General features: G+C 49.5%; 1 protein-coding gene across 2 annotated transcripts in view; it reads right to left on the bottom strand.

Moving 5' to 3' along the window:
• The window catches only part of WTIP (WT1 interacting protein), an 88,380-nt gene that overhangs the window by 51,120 nt on the left and 20,627 nt on the right, over positions 1 to 16,633 (bottom strand). For both annotated transcript variants that reach the window (XM_071440216.1, XM_071440217.1), the window contains exon 2: positions 5,735 to 5,836. In XM_071440216.1, the coding sequence (XP_071296317.1) occupies positions 5,735 to 5,836 (102 nt within the window). The remainder of the gene's footprint in view (positions 1 to 5,734; positions 5,837 to 16,633) is intronic.

Raw genomic sequence — 16,633 nt, 5'->3', positions numbered from 1 at the left:
GAGACAGATCTGCATTTAAAAACCATCCTAACAAGCTTCAGTTGTTTCTTCTAAGAGATTGTGAATAAAGATCTACATTGAAATACTTGATCTCAGGAAATCAGATCACTTTGGCTTCTACCTTACCTGAAGAGAATTCTTTGACCTCTGGATAAAAACTATCTGAGGAGCATGGCTTTAGGCAGAATGCTGTAGGAGTTCACAGAGATTTGGCAAAAATCTCCTGACAGAGCAAGGATCTGAGATGCTGAACTTGCTCAGTTACAGGAGCAAGGCTCACGCATCTGGCACCCACTGAACACAATGAGAGGCAGAAAAGCAGCACACAGAACATGTCCAATAAGTCATCTACTCCTCCTTTCCATGTTAATTCTAACCTCAGCTTACTGCTGAACTCTCCTTTTGTGAGGAGATCCTGTACAACTCTGAATCAATAAATTACTGAGGGTTTTTCCCAACATTGCCAGAAGCTCAGAAGACAATGAAACGATTTTCCATCTGAGACATTTTACCAAAAGGTCTAGAAGGGACAGAAGTCTCCTGCTTATTTACTGTGCACCTGAAATACTTTCTCATCTTTCCCCATCCATGTCCTCAAAGAGGGACCCACCCTCACTGCAGAAGACCCCAATAGCCCCCATTCCATCCTTACACCTCTACACTGGCGAGGCTGGAGCCCCCACAGATGTGCCCATGGCTGAGAGGCTGGGTTTGGGTTTCCTCTTAATTCCAAGCAACACAAACCCCCCAGCAATGATGTGATAAACAATGGTGGTGATGCCTTAGATTCCAGATTCTGTGCTGCTTTGGTGTGTAACTCTGAGCTTCATATTATGGGATGGTGAGCTCTGTGCACAGAGCAAGGAGACAAAACAATTCCTGCTCCAGCTGGGGACCAAGGACAAATGACCCAAATCTCAGTCCAAGAGCACAAACACCGTGGGCTGGAGAGAGAAAAACAAGGATGGGACTGCAGGGGCTAAAGCTGGAATGGGACAATGAACTGCAAGATGCAAATGGAGCAGAAATGATCCAAGGGAGAGACCCCGGGAGCGCTCGTGCATTTTGGGGCCATTTTGGTTCATGCTGGGTGCAGCCCTGGCTGGGCTCTTGTGCTGCCCAAGGTGCATCCATGGAGGAGATCCCGTTAATAAATCCCTGCTTTGTTCTTTGTCTCTGTCAGCCTCTGCTCTGGGGCAGCCTCTCAAGGCATCAGTTTGAGTGGGAAAGGGCTCTGGGAGCTCCTGGGGAGGCTCAGGAAGGGCTGGCCTGGCACACGCTGCCCTCTTCAACCAGGACACCCTGACAGATGGCACCTGGCACTGGAACTGAAGATAAACTCAAAGAAGTGCCTAAGAAAGGGCTCTGACTCAGGCAGAATTTCCACTTCTCTGCACAACTGCACTTGTCTTTGCTGAGTTGAAAACATTCCCTGCCAAGTGATGAAATGAGGCCTTGGAGGCTCCATCATTCATTATCACATTTCAGCCTGAGTGGTCTCCAAACCACAACTTTTCCCAAGGGTTTGAAATATTATTTTATTTATTTTTTAATTGTAGCTGGTTAAGTATTGAGCCCTTATCTAAATCAGATATCTTCAGGTGCAGAATTATTTTTCTTTGGTTATTGCCTTTTATTTTCTACAACCATTCAGTTGAAAGTAAAACTGAAAACTGCTGGAGATGACCTCAGATCATTCTTGTTATTTGAGGGGAAAAAAGACAGACTGAAAAAAAGGACAGACAGGCAATCTTGTGCTTGTATTCTCACATTTCTAATTTGTGTTGTGATGGCATGGCCAGGTTTAGGTGCTGGGGGGCTCTGTGAGAAGCTGCCAGGAGCTTCCCCTGTGTCCAGCAGAGCCAATTCCAGAGGCTCCAGGACTGACCCACCCCTGGCCAAGGCTGGGCCCCTCAGTGACAGCAGCAGCACCTCTGGGGACGCTTGGGAAGGGGGAGGAAACCCCCTGGAACTGCAGCTGGCTGAGAGCAGGGAGGATGTGTGAGAGGAGCAGCTCTGCAGAGCCCAGGGCAGGGCAGGAGGGGCAGGAGCTGCTCCAGGGGCTGGAGCTGAGGCTCCCCTGAGCCCGGGGTGCAGCCCAGGGAGAGGCAGCTGAGCCCCCCCTGCAGCCCTGGGGAACAGCAGGGACCAGAGATCATCCCCCTGCAGCCCTGGGGAACAGCAGGGACCAGAGATCATCCCCTGCAGCCCTGGGGAACAGCAGGGAGCAGAGATCATCCCCTGCAGCCCTGGGGAACAGCATGGATCACAGATCCCCCTGCAGCCCCTGCAGCCCCCACACAGGAGCAGGGGGTGCCTGGAGGAGGCTCTGACCCTGGGAACCCCACACTGGAGCAGCTCCTGGCAGCACCTGTGGAGAGAGGAGCCCAAACTGGAACAGCTTTGCTGGCAGGAGCTGTGAGCCCACAGGAGAGCTGGGCTGGAGCAGCTCCTGAAGGATGCAGCCCATGGGAAGGGACCAGGCTGGAGCAGCTCCTGAAGGACTGACTGCACCCATGGGAAGGGACCTGGAGCAGCTCCTGAAGGATGCAGCCCATGGGAAGCTCTCAGGCTGCAGAAGCTCAAGGAGCTCACTGGCCCCTGTGGGAGGGACCCCACACTGGAGCACAGGAAGATGTGAGGGGCCCTTGCCCTGAGGGGGAAGGAGCAGCAGAGACAACCTGGGATGAGCTGAGCACAGCCCCCATTCCCCATCCCCCTGCACCACTCAGGGCAGAGGTGGCGAAAGCTGGGAGTAAAGTTAAACCCAGGAAGAAAGGAGGGGTGAGGAGAACCTGTTTTAAGATTTAGCTTTTATTTGCCATTATCCTACTCTGACTTGGTTGTTAATAGATTTTTTGGAGCTCTCCCTGCCCTTATCTTGACTCACAGCCTTTCGTTATCTCTCCTCTCCCCATCCAGCTGAGGAGGGCAGGGACAGAGGGGCTTTGGTGGGCACCTGGAGTCCAGCCAGGTCCAACCACCACATAAACACACACAGAACTACAGCACAGACAGGTTCAGGCAGAGAGAACCCATGGGCTTCTCTACTCTGCTGTCAAGGCTCAGAAGGAGCAGCAGTGAGTGCTGTGACCTCTCACCTAACAAAGATCATTAATGATCACCCAATTACCTAAAGCTTGGCTCAGCTTAAAACATTCTCCAAAGGGACATTTGGTCTTAATTTAAAAACAAAAAAGAATAGAGAATCTGCCACTTCTTTTGCTGTTTTGTTCCAGCAGTTAATCATCCTCATTGCAGACGAACTGTCTTTGATTTCCTATTTGAATTGTGTAATTTCAGCCTCCAGGAAACATTTCTCTTGTGTTTGTCTCTAGTACATATGAGTCCACTTTCTAATGCTGTTTTATGGTTCATATACTTACAAGCTCCAGCCACATGACCCTCCCACAATTTCAGATACCTAAAATACACTGAGCTCTCATGATTAGCTTTTCTCCAGCCTTTAATCATCTATTTAAGTTCTTCTGGGCCCTCTCTGGTTACTCTCACCCATCCAAAGGGGAGTGGGCACCAAACCTACAGCTCAGGATTCTCACACAGGTCCCAGCAATGTCACAAAATGAACTCCCTGGTCATGAAGTGCAGTCCTCTGAGAAGCTTCCATTTGGTTTTGCCTCTGAGCTCCTGCAAAGCCCTTTCAGCCCCATTCTCAAGGGTGCAGCTCCCACAGACAGGACCTGCACACCCCGGTCCCAGGGTCTGGCTCTACTGGCACTGTACCAAACCACTCTGGGCTTTCCATGGGTTGCACAGCTCAAAACACAGTGAGAAATGAAAGAGTTAATGCAACACCCTGCTCCCACTGGCTCATGTTGATCCTAGCTCAGAGCTGAGAGGAAAAGCTCTGTTCTGGACCCACCCTTGAGCTGAGCTTTGCTCAGATGTTTCAGCTGCCTGAACCCCTCTCCAGTGCCCAAACTCTCCCCTGCCAACAGGGCTGTACCAGAGGCTGCAAACATTCAATCCAAGCCCTTCCACTGGTGAACTGTGCTGGTGGTGCCTCCAGCCCAGAGCAGCACAGAGAGAGGCTGAGAAGACAACCTGGAGCATCTCCCTGTGCTGGGGTGACTCACGGGAAGCGCCTGAATCACCAAATTCCAGGGAGCCAAGGGTGGGGCAGGCAATGCCTCAGGTGGACATGTCTCAAGCTGCCCCGTGGTGGGTGAGCACTGGCCACACACACCTCTCCACAACAGTCAGAAAAGGTTGTTATGTGCTTCAATAATTGAGTTGTGTTTGTATTTTGCTGTTAAAATACACTTCTTGTCCCTTATACATTTTTGTCAGGAACAGTGACCTGCACACAGAACCCCATGGTAGCAAACATGCAGCCTGAGTACTTAAAAACAACATTTCTGCCCCAGAGAGGAAGCTGGAATTCACCCATGCAATTAGGTTAGGTTAATGCTGTGGATAGACATTATCTGATATCCTATTTTGTAATCCTCTGCTAAGCAGGATGCTGCTCACTTTGGGAGCCAGCAAAACAGCTAACTCACAGTCAGACCTGAGCAAAGCCATGAGCAATCCCTGAGGGGCTGAGATGAGTTCAGCCCTGCAGCTGGTAATGATCCAGAGTCATTTAGAAAAGTCACTAAATTCTACATTCAGGTTGAAGGTTTCTTTAAACCAATATTTATCAGTACAAATCTCAGGAGAAAAGACAACAATTCTCCTGTCAGAAGTGAACTTTACAATGTTCTTCTGATTATCAACTGATTTGGTTCTATGCCAATAATACTTTACTCTTTTTCTAATCCTTAATTAATCCTTTTTAGAAACAATCTGTGTTCAGCACATTCTGCTCAGAATAAATCCTTTGCTGTGTATCTTTATCATAACAAGATCTTCCAAATCCAGGCAAATATTTTCATATATAAAGAACCTCACTAGATGAGTGCATAAAACAAGAAAAATCACCTGACTCCTGAAAATTGAGCTCTCACACTTCCCTTGAGCTTGGTGGGAATTTGTGAGCTCTCAGCAGTTGCAGACAAGACACTGAGGAAATCTCCAACTTAAGTTCACAATGCCTGACTTAAGGCACACTTCTGAAAATGCTGCCCTGAATTTTCCATTTCCCCTGGCAAAGCCAGGAATTCCCCAAATCACACACAGAAACATCTCTTTCAGATTAAAAGGGAAACCTAAAAAGGTCCTGAGAACAGCAAGGAGGAAACAGTGATTTATCATCTGGTTTTCCCCCACAAAAATAAAATCTTGTAATAGCATAAGACATTTCAACACACAGTTTCTATTTGTTCTTGTCACATTCAACCGTAAGTGAACAATTTTTGAGCACTGTGCATACACAGAAATGACAAATACACATGCCTGACTAGACTTGCATTTGCAAATGAAAGTGACAAAAAAATGGTTTTGGCCAAACAAAATTACCTTTTTTTCTATAAAAATGATACATGCACAGTACAGTTCCATAAACACAAGTGATTTAAAGCACACAGTGCTTCTAACAGCCAGGTTGAAGCCATTTTGTAAATGCAGCCCTTCAAACAACCAAACACTCCTTTTCTGGGCTGCTGCTTAGGAAAACACCACTGAGCACTTACAGATGGCAAATAAAAACCAATTTTTGAAGCTGGAGCCTTGTGTGGGAAATGTGCCTGGGGAAGCAGGCAGGATGAGGTCTCACTTTGCCCACTGGTTCTAAAGGAAGGCACAGAAGAAGGGCACAGCAGATGTGACTTACCACAGGAGCAGCAGGTGAAGCAGTTGGTATGATAGAGGTTGCCCATTGCTTGGCAAGCCTGGCTCGCTCCATACACACCTTTTCCACATTTTATACAAATACCTACAAAGCAGAAAGAGAATCAAAGTTAAAATCCTCCGCAGCTCCAAAGAACAGCTCCAGGCTGTTGATTCACAACACTCAGGAGACCCCCACGATTGATACCCTAAATCAATGAGCTCCTCACTCTGAATAGATTCAAGTACCCAAGAGAGCAGCAGGCGGCTGCAGTGAAACAAATGCATGGAAATCAACCCAAAATTAAGGGGGGAGCCAAGCCTCTGCTGGTGTTTCAAAGCAGGGAGGCTGAGGCTGGCTGCAGACAGAAACCCAGAGGAGGCAGGTGCAGCCAGAAAGGACAGAGAAATCCACACATTCTGCAAACAACTCTGCCAGCCCAAGGAATAATTCAGTGAGACCTTCACAACAAAGTGCTCCTCCACATGACATTCAACAACCACTGATAAAACAACAATTCAGTCCAACCCAAAAGATTTCTCCTTGGCCCTCTCCACAAACACAACACCAAGCACTGCAGTGAAAGCCACTGGGAAAATGGATCTGTCAGTCACACCTAGGAATTGTTTCATTCCCTGTGGGCAGAGGATGTAACCTCATCAACACAACCTGGCACCTGACACCCCCAGCAGCAAAGCCTCTGCCTTCCTTCTGGTCCCAGGGCAGAAATTCAGGCTGTGCTTCAGTGGGCTCAGAAATTCCCCCTGATGCCCACCCCTGCTCCCGGGGATGCCAGGGATGACTCCCATGGAGTCCTCAGGAGGCCAAAGCACCAGGAGCCAACAAGTCAGAGCTCAGCTCTACACATAGCAAACTCACAGGGAAGGTCATGATTTCAGTCAGCTCTACAAAGGGGTTTTTTGGGAATGGTTTGGTTTTGGGGACTATTTAAAGTTATTTCCTTGAAGTTTTGGGGTTGTTTTTTTTTTTTTTGAGAGTCTTTTGCCTGTGCACTTATTTCTACCTATTCATACCCTCTCTAAATTCAAACCAAGGAAGGGAATTAATTCAAGGATCACTTTGGTTTTGTATCCCTATGAAGAAGAACCTAAACTCTGTGGAATCCATGTCTTCCTCTCACACAACTGGGACTACTGATTTTTAAGTTCCTCTGAGGTGTCCACAGGTCTCTATTCAATCCTAGCAGGACAGCCCATCAGGACAAGGCTGGTGATATTTTTAAAATACTACAGTAGAAAATAAAGACAAAGATTTTTTTTTTGTTTCAAACGGGTCTAAAGAAACTGCTGTGTTCTTCTATTTCTACAAGTGCATACACAAGCTTGGCATTAATCATTGGCACCCACAAAACTGCTAATACACCTAAGAACTGCAGAACTACAAAACCAGGCTTTTATTTTTCAGAATTTTCCCCTGCTGTGCACATTCTGTGTAACTACATGCAAAATAAAAATGCAAGTTCTATGGGGGAAGATCAGCATATCATGAACAGGCATCCCTCTCTTGTCCTGGGAGACATCTCTCCATGAACTTCTCCAGTGTGAGAGCTTCCACAGGCTGCAGTCCTTCAGGAGCTGCTCCAGCCTGGTCCTTCCCATGGGTGCAGTCAGTCCCTCAGGAGCTGCTCCAGCCTGGTCCTGTCCATGGGTGCAGTCAGTCCCTCAGGAGCTGCTCCAGCCTGGTCCTGTCCATGGGTGCAGTCAGTCCCTCAGGAGCTGCTCCAGCCTGGTCCCTTCCCATGGGTGCAGTCAGTGCTTCAGGAGCTGCTCCAGCCTGGTCCCTTCCCATGGGCTGCATCCTTCAGGAGCTGCTCCAGCCTGGTCCTGTCCATGGGTGCAGTCAGTGCTTCAGGAGCTGCTCCAGCCTGGTCCCTTCCCATGGGCTGCATCCTTCAGGATCTGCTCCAGCCTGGTCCTTTCCATGGGCTGCATCCTTCAGGAGCTGCTCCAGCCTGGTCCCTTCCCATGGGCTGCATCCTTCAGGAGCTGCTCCAGCCTGGTCCTTTCCATGGGTGCAGTCAGTCCCTCAGGAGCTGCTCCAGCCCAGCTCTCCTGTGGGCTCACAGCTCCTGCCAGCAAAGCTGTTCCAGCTTGGGCTCCTCTCTCCACAGGTGCTGCCAGGAGCTGCTCCAGTGTGGGGTTCCCAGGGTCAGAGCCTCCTCCAGGCACCCCCTGCTCCTGTGTGGGGCCTGCAGGGGGATGATCTCTGGTCCCTGCTGTTCCCCAGGGCTGCAGGGGGATGATCTCTGGTCCCTGCTGTTCCCCAGGGCTGCAGGGGGGACTCAGCTGCCTCTCCCTGGGCTGCACCCCGGGCTCAGGGGAGCCTCAGCTCCAGCCCCTGGAGCAGCTCCTGCCCCTCCTGCCCTGCCCTGGGCTCTGCAGAGCTGCTCCTCTCACACATCCTCCCTGCTCTCAGCCAGCTGCAGTTCCAGGGGGTTTCCTCCCCCTTCCCAAGCGTCCCCAGAGGTGCTGCTGCTGTCACTGAGGGGCCCAGCCTTGGCCAGGGGTGGGTCAGTCCTGGAGCCTCTGGAATTGGCTCTGCTGGACACAGGGGAAGCTTCTGGCAGCTTCTCACAGAGCCCCCCAGCACCTGAACCTGGCCATGCCAGCCCAGGGCTACACAACCTTTCCAAAACTGAACTGCTTCAGTTTAGAGCAGCATCAACACAGCCATCAGTGTGAGCTGTGGAGTGGGATCAGGTTAATTGGGACACTGGCAAGTTTAAAAAAAGCAGTTTTCCTATACTACAAATTCCAATACTGAAATGGAAAGACCATTCATTAAATCCCATGGTTTATTGGTGTTTATACCTTTAACTGCCTCATTTCATGCCATGAAGGGAGATTAGCTTTTCATTTAGCTAGCTCAACATTCTGGCACAATGTTGCCATTTTAGACTATTTGTCAAATGAAATTATGAATTTCAAAATTCAATACATCCATTAATATTTTTTAAAATTTTAAACATGATGTCAGAATTTAGGGAAGAAAAAACTATAACTTTAAGATTAACATTAAGTTTACCCAAGCTAAATCTAGTGAGACAAACTAGCTGCCATCCAGATCCATCAGTTTATTGCAAACTTGTTAGGAAAATGCCAGTCCTTGGGTGAGCTCAGCCCTGACACAAGAAATGGAAATTTCAGAACATTTGTTGCCTTATCCAAGGCTGCCAAGTCTATTCATTTATTTGTAACCAAATGTTATGGACAACATCCTCTATTTGCCATGAGTTAAAGGTTAACTGATCAGAGATGGGTACTGTGGACACTGTGCCTGGCAGAGGTGTCCTGTGAGCCAGCAGCTGCAGGAATTCCTCCCTCTGGGCAGCAGCACAGAGCCCAGGCCCTGCTCTCTGTCCCAGCACATCCCAGGCTCTGCAGGGCCCTGCCCAGGAGGGGCTGCACAGCCCCAGGGTCACACCTGGGCCAAGCCGGTGCCACCTCAGCACCACACCCTGCTCTGAGTCTCGGTTCTCTCTTGGCTGTGGGGACAGAGGAAGCCCCTTCAGAGCCCCCCAGCTCCCTGGGCACTCCTTGCCCACCTTCTGATGCCAGCCCTGGCAGCTGTTGATGATCTGCCTGCCTGGTAGGTTATGCCAACTCAACTACGTTTTCCCATCTACGCTTAAAACTTTTCAAAGAAGAGCAGGAACCCACAGTCTGTAACTCTGGCAATTCTGTCTCTGGTCTCTTGTGGACAAATCTACTGCAGCCCTAACTGCTTTGATAAATGCAGGTTATTACCTCATTTCTCTGACATTGCTGCACTGAACCATCAGAAGCAAAAGAAGGATTTATTGTGGATGCTAAACTTGCACTGGCCTCTCCAAGCAAGTGATTAGTTAGGAGCAGCTGTCAGTTTGTTAACTTGTTTTCTCCAAGAGAGCAGTCATTAACTCCAGGAAGGAATGACCACAGAGATGATTAGCATACTAAAAAAGTGTATGTAAAATTCCAAAAGGCTATTTTGGAAAATATATATGCAGCTGCAGTGTGAGTTTAGTGTGAGCTCATAGCTGCCAAGGAGAAGCCCTGATTACATGGCTGCTCAGGTCTGCTTTTCCACCAGCCCCAGCCCAGACTGCACACTGTGGGCTTGTGAAGCCCTGACATAACAGCTACATCACTTTTCCCCCCTCCCCAGATTTAATTCCAAGGCTTGTTAAACCACCTATGAAGAATGTTCTGTTGCAGAGCAACCGTGTCTGGTTTCTGACACTTCCCTTGACATGATTTCAGAGCAACTTCTGCCTTTATACAATTCCTTGCCCCTCCTGACAGCTCAATTCTGAGCAGTCAGCTGTACCCAGATCTTTAACACAGCAGCTGCTGTTTCTGCCCAGGTCATCAGCTCTCCTACAGACCTGGTGTGTCTACCCAGAAACATACATTACAAGATGCTGCATTTACTCAAAGTTGCCGTGAGGTTGGCTGAGGCAGGAGCAGGGTCACAGCAGTCCTGGCTGGGGTGGAGAGAGGTTCACACCCTCACAGAGCACTGAGCCAAACAGAGCAGAGACTGAACAAACACTCTGTGGAGCACAGCAAAGGACCACCAACAAAATGGTACTGGGAAGAGAAGGAGCTCCCAGAGCCTCCCTGCTGCACTCCAGCACATGGCCAGGGCTCCCCACATCTTCAACCATGCACTTGGCTGAGCTGGAGCACATCAGTGAGAACATATCCCTGGACATGGGGCAGCAAGCCTCCAGCCCTGCATGGCAGCACAGACACAGCTCCTGGGGAGCTCCCACAGCACAGCAGATCACACTGGGACCTTCTGATGTGCTCAGGAACCTGAGACCAAATGCAATGCGTTATAATTACAAAGGTATCAGCAACAACCTGTTTTTCAGCCTGCTGGTACTTGTAAGAGTTCCCTGCAGTAGTCTGTGCATTCCAAGAAGTTCAGTTTGGGACCTGTACATCAGATCCAGTAATGCTCTTTTGGCCATGCCAGCACAGGCTGCTCCTTCATACAGACTTTACCAGGCAGCCAGAATTAGGGAAATATCCTGATAAATGCCATGCATATCATGGCAGATATTTAACCACCTTTGATCTCAGACACAGGTGGAATTCAGCCTGTGCCTGAAGCCATCCTTTTATAACCTGAAAGGTTTAGCACAAATGCAAGAGAAATGGCACCACGTGGCCTCTGAGCTGCAGCAGGCAGCAGCTGTGGGAGCTGGGAGCATCCACAGCCTGAGCCCCACAGCCCAGGGATGAGCTGCAACTGCAGCCTCCCTGCTCTGCAGCCCCACCATATCTCAGGATAACTGCTACATGCTGCCTACAGTAGGAAACAACCAAGCCCTGTCATCAAGAGTTATGGTAAAGCTAAAATTAACAACTAACACATGGCACAGATGACTCCATCCCTGCCTCTGCCGTGCTGGGAAAAGGGCGGATGAACATCGTGCTGAGCCACTGCAAAATCCCCTTTTCTTCTCTCAGACAGGAAAACCATCTCTACACAAGCCCCACACAAGATTCTGTACACCTGCAGCCCATCCATGGAGATGGACATCCACTGCCATGGAGCAGGGAGAACAAACAAGGAGGGAAGCCTCAGCTGCAAACCAGATGCCAAACTGCAGCAAGAGCAGGGGGCTGTGTCAGACACCTGCAGGTGCCAGGGGAGGGGCTCCCACACTGCCTGCAGCCTGTGATCCCACACAGGTGCTGCTCTCCTGTGAGATGGGCTCTGCTGAGAAGCCAGGTGAGCAGGGCAGCCCCAGAGCTGCCCCCAGCCCAGGCAGTTCTGCCCCTGCTGCTGCAGCACCTGCTGAGCTCCCGGGCAGCTTGGATCCAAGAGGTGACTTCAGGGGAGAAAAATGCTCCTTTCCTTCCAAGAACCACGGGAGGAGGGATCTTCCAACACACACACGTCACCCCCGGCAGGCACAGGGAGGAGACACGAGGCACCTGCAGGGGCAGAGCCGGGGAGGAGCCCGGGAACCCGCCCAGCCTCCCACCGTGGGCAGCTCTCACTGCAGGGCTTGCATCTGCCACCTGCCAGAAACCTACACATGGATTACAGTCCTTACAAGGATTCGGTATCTAATGTGAAATCTGGTACACACAAGTTATAAATAAATACCTGGACATGCTCAGCAGCAACACCCTGTGCTGGGAGTGATGGAGGGACTGCCTGGCTGAGCTACCAGCACTGCCTCTGCCCCAGGAAGAGCAGGACACACCACAGCTTGAATTAAGGTTGAAAATGACAGGCTAAGAACAGCGAGAAATGCTCAAGTAAATGTTTTAGGCTCTCCTGCCAAGCCCCAGCCCATGCACACCTGACCCCATCCAGCAACACAGCCCCAGCTCCAGGCTGGAGTCCCCATGTGCTCCCTGCAGTGACTGTGCTGGAGGGAACCACACTGGAGGAACAGGGGCCACAGCACCTAACACAAATCACAGCTTAAGCAAAGCAAGGCAAGAAGCAGCCTGTGCACTGTGAAACTTCTGGTTGTTACTGTTAAACCTTGTTGTGATTGCCCCCAACCTTACTCTCGTCCTCAAGGAATAATAAATAAACTATTTAGGCCCTTGAGATATGCATCTGCTGACTTAAAAAGATCTCCATCACTTCAGTGCCTGCGTGCTACAGGAGGCTTTACTCAATTAATACACAGGAGTGATGCATGTGTAGAACTTTACTCAGAAAAATCAAAATTTGAAATAATTTATGTTTGGTTACAAGTGCAGCAAAGTTCACATTCACTAGAAGTTTTGCAGAAGCAAAGTTCTAGGTTCTGGAAAACCTTTCATTACCTCTACTCTGCCTGTTGCTTAACAAGGCTTGTGTGGGACAAAGCAGCTGGGAGAGGTTATGGCCACAAAGGAAGGCCCTGGGAGCAGTTCCAGGAGTGACAGTGCCAAGCCCTACCTGCCTGAGGGATGAGCGCTGCCAGCAGGACTCTCTCACCCTGAGAGCAGCCATAGGTGCTGCCTGTCCTGCTCTGTCCTTAACCCTGCTGAGTTTCACACACAGGGTGAGGTAATGGGCAAGTGTTTGGGAGCACAGAGGGCCACAGAAACAATTCACAAATGCCACCCTCCCTGTTTCAGCAGCTCTGAGGCCAGGGCATGTCTGTGCTGGTGAGTGAAGCCAGCTCCAGGCCAGCAGCGCAGAGGGAGAGGCCACGGAGCCGCTCTCAGCCCCGAGCAGCAGCTGCTGCAAACCAGAGGGGATTTGCTGCTGCTAAAGTCCAGCCACCCATCACACAGGGAAAGCCCAAAGCCAGCACAGCAAATGCTTATTGCTTCCTACAGAATGTGAAATTACTGCTCTGAGGCATGAAATGACTGCCAGTGTCTGCAGGGCCCAGCCCTGGTGCCTGAGCGATGGCACAAGGCCGAGCACGGCCCATCCATACCCACACCCTCAGTTACACTCTGCTTGCTTTAAAATATTCATTCCTTGCTCTGGCTGCATTCACTGCATGGCAGTTCCAGGGTAATTCATACTCCTTATCTGGCATTTACAGAGAAATCTTTAGCCACTGAGGCACTGAAGCAGAAGACAGAAGAGTTCCCCTGGCTGCTCCACAGGCTGTGCAACTTTGGGTGGCTTTGTCTGGGATTCAGAGCTCAGCTGAGTGATCAAGGCTCATGCTCACATTGACAATCACAGCACAAGGGGACCTGCAAATAACTTCAGCACCAAAGCAAAAAATAAAGACAGAAATAAATCCTGTTTCTAAAAGTAACCTTGTGATGACTGGGATTGTCAAAGCAAGGAGACATACAGCTGGGGAGGGCACCACTGGGAATGAATAACTTGCAGGGAAAGCCTGTAAATCAGACTTTCCTGTCCTACAGCCCCTCCAGTACTGAGCACCTGAGTGTCCTGCTGTGGACATGAGCCCTCCTACAGCCAACAAGGCCCTCAGCTCCAACCACACTTACTCTGCCTGGAGCACAGTGAGTGTAATGACATTTATAATGCAGCCAGCTGAGGAGTGCTGAATTTCCAGCAGGGTAGTACAAGCAGAGGAGGAGAGGCTATGGCCAAAAACTGGAGCTGGTCCAGCTGCTGGCAGAGGAGGACCCAGCAGCACAGCCTCAGTGAGCCCAGCACAGCTGCCCAGAGCCAGCAGAACTGAGCCATGCTCCTGCAGCACTCCAGACTCATCAGATACCACCAGCCAAAGCTCCCAGTGCTCCTGGGCAAATTCCTGTTAGGGAGCTGGTGTGAAGCACCAGGGGCATTGAGCCCAGCTCATCTCTCAGACTGACAAGGAAGAGGGCAGACCTTCACTCTGCACATCCCAATACTATGGGCAACAGAAGAAGTGGAGCTTCACAGAGGGGGAGATAGAAGAGATTTTCCAAAAAACTTGTACTTGGTTTTTAATTATCATGGATACTGCAATTTATACCAGTTGCTGGTTAAACCAGCTGGGATCACCTGAACTCTGGGGTGAGATGCTTGGCCATGCCATTACTTCAGACTTTGGCACAATGCAAAGTCAGACTATAGACCTTTTATGTATTATTTAAGCTTTTATTAAGTTTGATTTCCCAGTGACAGGTTTAGAGACATTGAGACAGTTTTATTACAGCAAATAACAATAAATTAAATATTTAGAGCTCATATGGCCATTGTCTTTCCTACCTGTAATAGTACATTTGCCCACATATTGCAGATTTTTTCTATGTAAGTGACAGGGTTCACAGTACAGAACCAGTCACAAAACCTACTGCACCAGCCCCCTTTTCCAGTTTTGATGTTCTTAGTCACCTTTAGTTTCTGTCTTGGCTCTTTTATATATTAAATGTGTCACTGACACCTCTGTGGTCTTCAGACAAAAAACCTTCTGAGATGACATGGAAAAGACAGAATCAATTTAAATACCTCAGCTTACAGAAACTGTGCAAGCAGGTAAGAACAGTGATACTGAAAGCAGGGAGGATGCAGTCCAAAAACCCTGAACTCCAGAGATGTCAGAGCTGCAGAGCTCAGCTCACAGAGCAGCCTGGAGACTGCACATTGCATTCCCTGACACTGCAGATGAGTCATCACTGTAATATATGGCAGAAAAAGGTCATATATCACAGCTGCCTTGCTATTTCACATGGGCTCATGATTAAACAAGGAGACTAGTCTAAAAGTTTCCAGGTGCACTTTGCTATTTTCTTAGATAACTCTCTCTTTCCAGCAGGAGCATGACAGCCTGGAAAAGGCAGGAATTACGTAACCACCACGCTACAAACTGAGCAGCTCCCAGCCCCCAGGGCCAGCACCCACCCCACACAGGTGCTGACACCTCTCCCAGGTCACACCTGCCCCAGGGAGGCCCTTCAGCATGCCCAGAAGCATAAATGGGTTTGCTCAAACACAAACATGCTGTAGGTAGGGATTACACCAAGGTAATAGTGAGAAAGACTGAACTATTCACTTAAGAAAAGCTGGAAGTGAACTAAAAATCTGTCACCTCAACCCTCTGAACCAGTTTTTTCTCAGACATTTCAAGTCCAGTGACTCAGGAATGCATTGAGAACATCAGGAGGAGGAATGTACCTTCCTGTAAGGCACAGGAACAACCATTTCAGAAAGTAATTTGCCACAGGTTTCTCCCACCTTTAGTCCTGAAGGACCTGGCGAGCCTCAGCTTGGTGACAGTGAGAAGCTGTCCCCTCTGAGCTGTAGGGAGGTGCTCAGTGCAGGCAGCCACTCTCTCCACTCACACAGGAAGATGCTCAGACTGTAGGAGAAGCCTGTCCTGATCCAGCAAGCTGAAAACCCTTGGGACAGCTGCTCAAACACAGCTTGAACGACATGTAAACAGGATATTCTAATTTTGCCTCCTCTACCTTTGGGAAACAGCAGCACTAAATGCTGTAGATGTGGGCTCATTTCCTGCCTGTGAATTCAGCTGGGGGGAAAAGTAAAAATCAGAAAATCAACACTGCCCATGTGCTCAGCTGCTCTGCAAGGCTGACCCAAGGTGGGCAAGGGGCTCTCCAGGCTTTTGTCAGACTCCTGTCTGCAATGATTCCTGCAAGAGGGCAACTCTGAGCTTCCCACAGCCATGGGAGAGCCTGAGCTCCACTCTCACCTTCAGGGACTGGCTCCCCCCAGCACCACCCAGAGCTGCAGGAGTGGACAGCTCTCCCTTTGACACTGAACCTTCCACTGACATGGGCAGCAGCACGGGAGGCCATGTTCCAGCAGCTGAATAAATCCAGCACCTGAATAAATCCAGCTTTACAACCCTCAGTACCATAGAAAAAGATGCCACACAGTGTAAAGTACTGATAGTTAGCTTCATCTTGGTGGGATCTCTACTAGGTCAGGTATCTTCTGTCTGGACTGCTTTGACTTTTTGCTGGATCAGATATTGTCAGTCCTGGATCAGGTAACAGTCTGCTCTCCAGCAGCTGGAATGAACTCCAGGGTATGTGTCTGTCTGGCTAATTCAACACAAATGTGAACACACACTTGATCCACATCCAAACAGTATCAATGAATGATCCAGAAATGCACAAATATTACACCCAGGACCATCCCTCTCCCCTACTTTGACCTAGACTGTCATCTTGACATCAAACAGGAGCAAAGTGAGTATAAAAGGGCAAAAATTGGGGGAAAAAAAAGGAAAACCAACAGTGCTAGTTTTCTCTGATGAAAAAGGTATGAAATGGGTATGGTCACAACACCCAGCTGGGAAGCACATGTTGAACCTGCTTGTGCCCCCAGTGATGAGCTCTCTCCCTGCCAGTGACAAGCCAGCAGGCAGAGCTGGCTTTTTTTGCCACCCACCTTTTCTGTTCTCACAGACTGACCAGACCAGTGACACAAGTGCCTGGCTGCCCTGCAAAACTGGACACTGAGGGACAAACTTCCAAGACACTGACTTAGCCTGAA

The sequence above is a fragment of the Agelaius tricolor genome, unplaced genomic scaffold (assembly GCF_023055355.1).
Source record: "Agelaius tricolor isolate 1412-34295 unplaced genomic scaffold, bAgeTri1.0.p SCAF_15, whole genome shotgun sequence".
NCBI lineage: Eukaryota > Metazoa > Chordata > Aves > Passeriformes > Icteridae > Agelaius > Agelaius tricolor.
The sequence above is the reverse complement of the archived record's forward strand: the minus strand, read 5'-3'. Positions and strand labels throughout refer to the sequence as shown.